The sequence below is a fragment of the Sitodiplosis mosellana genome, unplaced genomic scaffold (assembly GCF_009176505.1).
Source record: "Sitodiplosis mosellana isolate CC-2019 unplaced genomic scaffold, AAFC_SMos_1.0 Smas_scaffold_14, whole genome shotgun sequence".
In the NCBI taxonomy this organism is placed as follows: domain Eukaryota; kingdom Metazoa; phylum Arthropoda; class Insecta; order Diptera; family Cecidomyiidae; genus Sitodiplosis; species Sitodiplosis mosellana.
The window spans coordinates 688,561-695,092 of record NW_022595256.1 but is presented as its reverse complement, the minus strand read 5'-3'; the positions used below and the strand labels follow the sequence as shown (position 1 = coordinate 695,092).

Sequence of the window (6,532 nt, the reverse complement as noted above, 5' to 3'; positions counted from 1 at the left end):
TCATTTTCACCATATGAGTGCACACAATACCAACAACACCACTACTACGCCATCATTGGCATGTTGAGACGATGTCGACATGTGAGCGAGCAACAAAAACCACACAATCCAAATGATCTGACGAGGAAGACGAAGAAGGAGAGCCAAGCCAAGAGACACGAAAAAAAAGTAAATGCTAAATTGAAATAAGGCAGAAAACTGGCCACAATGAATTTTCAATGTGTGCTCAGTTCTTTGCACAACAAGCCGTTAACATTGCAAGTGTATGCGCTCGAAATGATCCTCCATGGTTCTGTTCATACAACTTTGCGCTTAAGCTGACTGGTTTCAATCGATCGTTGTGTGTCTCTGTATCTGTTTGTATACCTTCATTCTTTCTTCTATTTGTTGCTTTTATTCAACTTTGGCGTTTTTTTTTGTCTTTTTTTCGTCGTTTTCTTCATCTTTTTTTGAAATTTTTATTCTTTTTTTATTTGGTTCCGGGGATTTTCGTGTCTTTGCACATACACACAGTCCGTGTGTGTGTGTTGTGTATGATGTACGAAAGACTGCATTGATGAAACGCTTATGAAGCTGTTGTCTCCGAGAAGCTAATAAGTAAAAGGTAAGGTATTGAGGTATGAACCAGGGCTTGAACCCAACGCCGTTTCTCAATTAATACATATTTATTTCTTTATAATATCATTTGAATGCGGTAAAAAGGTAAGGAAGAAAGACATGACGAGAGTGAGAAAGAGATCTATTAATAATGGTCTTTATCTGTGTTTAACATTTTTGCTCTTTTCATCATTGATTCTGCTTTGCTGTCGCTGCGACGTAGTCTTTTCATTTCGGCAATACAATATAAGATTTTTGACTTTTCCCTCCTTTGCTTCGTCGCTATGTTTTTGTTCAATTTTGCTTTTTTGCTGCCGCATCTTCGCGTTATGTCAACAACAACAACGGCAACAAAAATCCGACGCTTGACCATAGATTTCTTACGTAGATTGCGTGTGGTGTTGATCTTGGCCGAAGAGAAGAAAAAATTCAGTCATTGTAGACGAAGAGAAAAATGCTAAATATGTATTCCCACGCAATGTGCATGGAAAATAGCACGGTGGAAGCCGACGGCAAAACATAGAAATTATGACAATCGAAACTAGGTTGAAAGAAACCAAATATGCTTTTAACGTTACACAAACCATCATTCATTCGATTGTGTGCGCCACGGCGTGAAAATGATTACGGAGTCAGTAAAAGTGGAATTTGTTCAATTCTCATGATTAACTATTTTGTTTCACGGTGTGTGTGTGCGCGCGCACAGCTCAGGTTCTTGTCTTGATAGGAGGTTTTACCTTCTTCACAGATAGATCGAAAATTAATCGACTTTCGGGGATTTTCCGGATTTTGAAACGATCACTGCCATTCAATCATTTGATACGCGCATTGCCCTTTCATTGTCGAAAGCATGTAACCTCGTTGGAAATTGAAATTTATGAGATTGCGGCATAGAATGAGCATCATATACACAACTATTAAATGAATTGCCGTCGAAACGAAACGATTGGCCCACATTCCGATGCGTGATGTCTAATGGTTTGTGTGGCATTCAACTGGCTATAAATACCAATCACAAAATGATATTATTTCCATTCTAAGCATCTTTCTACCTTTTTCCATCTCTTTCACTCCCTTTCACTCTCTCGCATCGCTTTGCTTTTCTTCCATTCAGTGTTTTTGCACTGTTTTGTACATTCAGAATTTCTCGTTATATCTGAATCGAAAAATTGCCCGAGGCACTTCAGTAACATGTAATGCTCAACCAGAATGAAAAGAACAATTTACCAACCGAAAAAAAAAGAAACAAATCACGAACGTCCGAATAGCAATGAAGCAATAATCAAAAATGTTAATACGGCAAATTGTTCACTTGTTGCTGCTAAAATATATTCTTATCGGCCCGTAGCTCTCATTGTCGTCCGCGGGAGAAAAAAACGGACAGGAATTCAAACATGACGATATTTTAGCTGTTGTTCTTGCTGCTGTTTCTTTATCGTTCAATGTATAAAATTCGTGCGGTTCAAATGTTACATAAATTTCGAATTCAGTAAAAAAGTGCAAAGAAAACGAATCGAAAGCAAGGTGAATTCTATTATATACACTAATGCCGTATGAATACGTACAGTGGTTGTGATGGTACGCGCATGTAAATGTTTCACAGCAATTTGCTGACCTGAAGTATATGTGTATATCTGCATAAACAGAGAGGCGAAATACATGTGACCGATATAATTGTAGGTTGTCGATTTTGCACTGCATCCGACTATATTGGGTACACACAAACCAAACGACGAAGAAAAGAACGAGAGCAAAGTAAGAATGAAAGAAAGAAATGCGGTTGCCTTGTCAGACGTACGGTGTGAATGGAAAGCAAACACAAAAAGGAATCGAAAATGAAATCACTCAAAAAATGGTTCTGATTCTCCTTTTTTTTATAACCATCATCGGCTTTTTTTAATGGTGCATTGACGAATTTGTTGAAAATTAATGGATTTATGCTGCATTTTGGGCGAATTTTTATTGATGGCCATTTGTTGATTTTTTGTTCCCTCAATTTCTACCGTCCTAACCAAACGAATGAGTCATCCGTGAGTTTGAATTAATAAAGAAAGGAATTTAAGTGAATGGGCATTTTATACACTATTCAAAGTAGAGAACTCTTTACAATACATAATTCAACATTATGATTCCGTATTGGATTTTTCTCAGAATATCACATAAAAATGTTAGAAATTAGGATATCACTATCATAATAGTGATAGCATGACAAAGCCATTTAATTGTGTAAAAAAAATACATTCGTGTAATAAAATGTAAATATTGAATTGATATCAACCGATTTTTCATTCAAATTTCAAACCTGCATCGGTTGTCATTCGCAACCAACTTCACTTTGATGTGTACACCTTTTCATTTTTACTCTGACATTTCAAATCCCAACAGTTAAAAGAGCTATTGTGTTATCCACTCAGCTCTGTTTGTACTTACATTTACACACTGTTTTTTTTATATATATTTCTGATTGAAACTATTTCTGACGAGCAACGATTGTGATATTTTTGTTATTGTTCTATTGGTTATCAAATATTTTTGATGTTGTATCTAAAGTGGTGTCAGTTGAGTGTAAGTGTTTATCATTGTTAATGTAAAGTATTGTTGTTTTGATATGCATTTTTTTCCATTCCGAATGTTCAACAGGTTTAATTTGAGTTTTTAAATGACACAAAAGGCGAACATGGACAATTTATTAATCGATTTCAACAATCTGAATGTGGATGATGAGTCTTCTAGTAGCAATTGGTCGAATCAAAATTCCAATAAGTCAGTAGCGTTGGATCAAAATAATGCATCGACAACAGCAGCATCTGAATCGATGGCGTTTCTTTGTTCATCAGAACCATTGTACAAATTGCTCAATTCCGGATCAGTCGATGCAGATGATAATAATCCATTTGATCACTTTGACAAACAAGCCTGCCTGTCGGACGATCCATTTGAGATTGTTGTAAATGCAGCTCTAATTTCGTCCAGTGCACCAGCCGAAGCCGAGTTATTGAACGTTGAGACTGGAACACTGATATCGATAGAATCACCAATCATTTCGAAGAGTGAATCGGGAAATGAACCACATTCTAAAGCAGAATTTGATACGCCCAAAAAGGCGAATCCATCCAGTGAAACACATGATTCCGTCCAAATAACACCACCTATTCTGAAAAACCTTTCGCCAATACCACGCGGCAAAGCAAAAAGTACATCACTCAATTTACTGAAGTATAGTTTATCAAATACCCGTTTGGATTTGGCTGGAGAAAGTGGATCGCATGGCGATGAGTTGTTATCCGGAGATGAAATAGTACAAAAGAAGCAAAAGTATGGGCCAACGGCTCAGCGTGAGTCCAGCAAAGATGATTCGTTCGATGACATTTGGGCGACAAAGCCAAATCTAATCGATTCCCAAACTGACATCGACATTGATAGCGACATTGATAATGATATTGCAAAATTGAACATTCCAATGTTGAATATTCCGACAAATGGCTCAAAGTCTGGCGAAAAATCAACATCAAAAGAAGGTGATCAAATAAGCGAAGAGACAGTTGAATCCAGGGCAGTGAATCGTAGTCAAATACTTGAGAAACTAGCTTCAATTAAACAAAAAATTCCACAATCACCGATGACAATCGACACGTCGACGGTGGCAGTGACGACACCAACTCACAGTCAAACTGTTGATATTACGTGCACTCAAGCGCCAGCCACCATTGAAGATGAGCCAGCCACACCGAAGAGTCAATATTCAACGGTGGTACTGCCACCAGAATCGTCGGCTTACAATCGAAATTCACTAATAGAAAACTTGATGAAACTGGTTGATCAATGCGATGATAAAAATAAACAGTCCACAGCTAAACACCTATTGGATGATTTGAGTTCAATTCTACAAACAGCAAACAAAGGGAACGATAACCAAGAGAGGCGTAACGGTCTGATTGGGCTACGACCACCGCAGCCAATTAAGCGACAAGGAACATTTAGCATTGAGAAAAACGCCGACGATACAGTTGATGACAGTAAGCTGACTGACACCGAGTATTCAAAAGAGAGTATCAAAGCTGATGGAGAAATAAGTCCGATTGATCCGGCTTTGTCGGAAGTTATGAAACAAATTCAAAACGCGTTCGGATCACATCAAAATGTCAATGTGCTGCAACCGATGGAAAATACAACAGCAAATGCTGCCAATCCCACTTATATTGTTGTCATGACACAACCAGTAGCAGATTTCGGCGAGAATGGTGACTTTCAACGTTTACAACGTGCTCGTAGTCAATCACTGTCGGCAAAAGAGAAACCATTAGCAGCTGTTCGTGCTGTTCAACAAAAAGTCGAACCATCACCATATCAATCCACACCAATGACAACTCCAATACAACGTCCGCCACTGCAAAGACGCAGTTCATTTGGCACAATCACAAGAACGACACCGAAAAATGAGAAAATTAAATCGGTGATTCCGCCGGTCAAGGCAGATGCAGCAAAAGTCATCCGTCGGCGTTCACTACAAGGCCCAACAATGGTTAATACAAAGCCAACGCCAAAAGAGTCCGAACCCGCCCAAATGAAACCATTGAATCCAGTTGCAAGAAGACGATCTTTTCAAGGTCCACCTATATCCACAACTGGTGGTATACGATCACCGTCTCCAAAACCAAGCCTCAACTCAAATTTGAATCGCCCGAACGCACCGTTACGTTTGCAATCCAGCACAACTGGCACTTTAACGCGACGCAAATCATTCGCCAGTGATTTGACGAATTCCACGAAAGACTCGCCGCAAAAGTTGAGAACATCGTATGGCATAATGAAAAAACCTCAAGTGCCACCAGCTACACGGAATTTGAAAATCCGAGTGTCACAGACGGTGGGTGGACGATCAACAGCACCGTTACGTGCCTTTGTACCAATGAAGAGTGTCGCATCTATGCTTTTGATCAATGAGACAGTTGCATCAGTTGACAATAACAAGGGAAGTTTTCTTATCACCAGCACACCACGAAGCGTTCTGTCCAAGTCTCCTACTGCTAACATAAAAACAGGTACGAACCATCGATTTGGTTTCTGAATCATTTGTTTGACCAAATTCTAATTTTTTTTTCATGATTCATAGGCTCTTTAGCAGAACGATCAGAGTTACCAGCTGAGTCGCCAATTCCAAGTTTAAAAAAGGATAGAACATATCTGACTATGACACCACCCAAACCGTCCGTTCAAGCGGCATATAGCAGTGGACAGAATCGGCGCCGAACCTTATCAGACTACCGCAGCGAAGTGAATAACAGCGTAACCGTGGATCCTAGTTCCAGTGGTAAAACGGTCTCGAGCATCAAAAATGCCACAAAAACGTTAGCCAGCGGACTAAGCAAATTCAAAAGAATGGTAATACAATTTTTTTCCTTACAGTTTTGCATGAATCAGATAAATTAAGGTGTTTCCGTTTTTTGTGTTACAGTCGGGCATCGGACTGAAGAAGCCTTCAAGTACGGCCAGTAAAGAAAACAAACAGCCATAATGGGATACATTAACTAAACTCGAAGCTATAATATGGATTGCATGAATTGGTAGAGTGTCCTTACTCTGAAGCTGCGCATAAGTTGGTCTATAGACCCGTTATAATATACAAATCGGTTTCTTTTGCTCAAGATGAAATCTCAAGAAAAATATAGAAAAATCTTAAATAAAACTTTCATGAATATCAATTACTAAAACAAGAAACATTCGCTGTATTTCTCTTCTCATGTGCTGAAGGTATGACATCAAGAAGAAGTGAGAGAAAAAATCAATATGCAAATAAAACACACATTTTCCAAAATTGATACAGTATGACGCGCAACATGTCATGTGTCCAGGGATTGCTTCCCTTAAGTGTGAACGTTTCCATGCATTTGCTGTCATATGACACATGCTGGGATGAGGGGTAGATGCTGCGAGC

At 38.9% G+C, this 6,532-nt stretch overlaps 1 protein-coding gene across 1 annotated transcript; it reads left to right on the top strand.

The window, feature by feature from the left end:
- Positions 1-2,951: 2,951 nt before the first annotated feature.
- LOC129568006 (mucin-2-like) lies at positions 2,952-6,315 on the top strand. Its single transcript, XM_055445483.1, has 4 exons — positions 2,952-3,162; positions 3,238-5,639; positions 5,711-5,979; positions 6,053-6,315. The coding sequence occupies exons 2-4, from the start codon at positions 3,257-3,259 to the stop codon at positions 6,110-6,112; spliced, it is 2,712 nt and encodes a 903-aa protein (XP_055301458.1). The 5' UTR covers positions 2,952-3,162; positions 3,238-3,256; the 3' UTR covers positions 6,113-6,315.
- Positions 6,316-6,532: the final 217 nt, after the last annotated feature.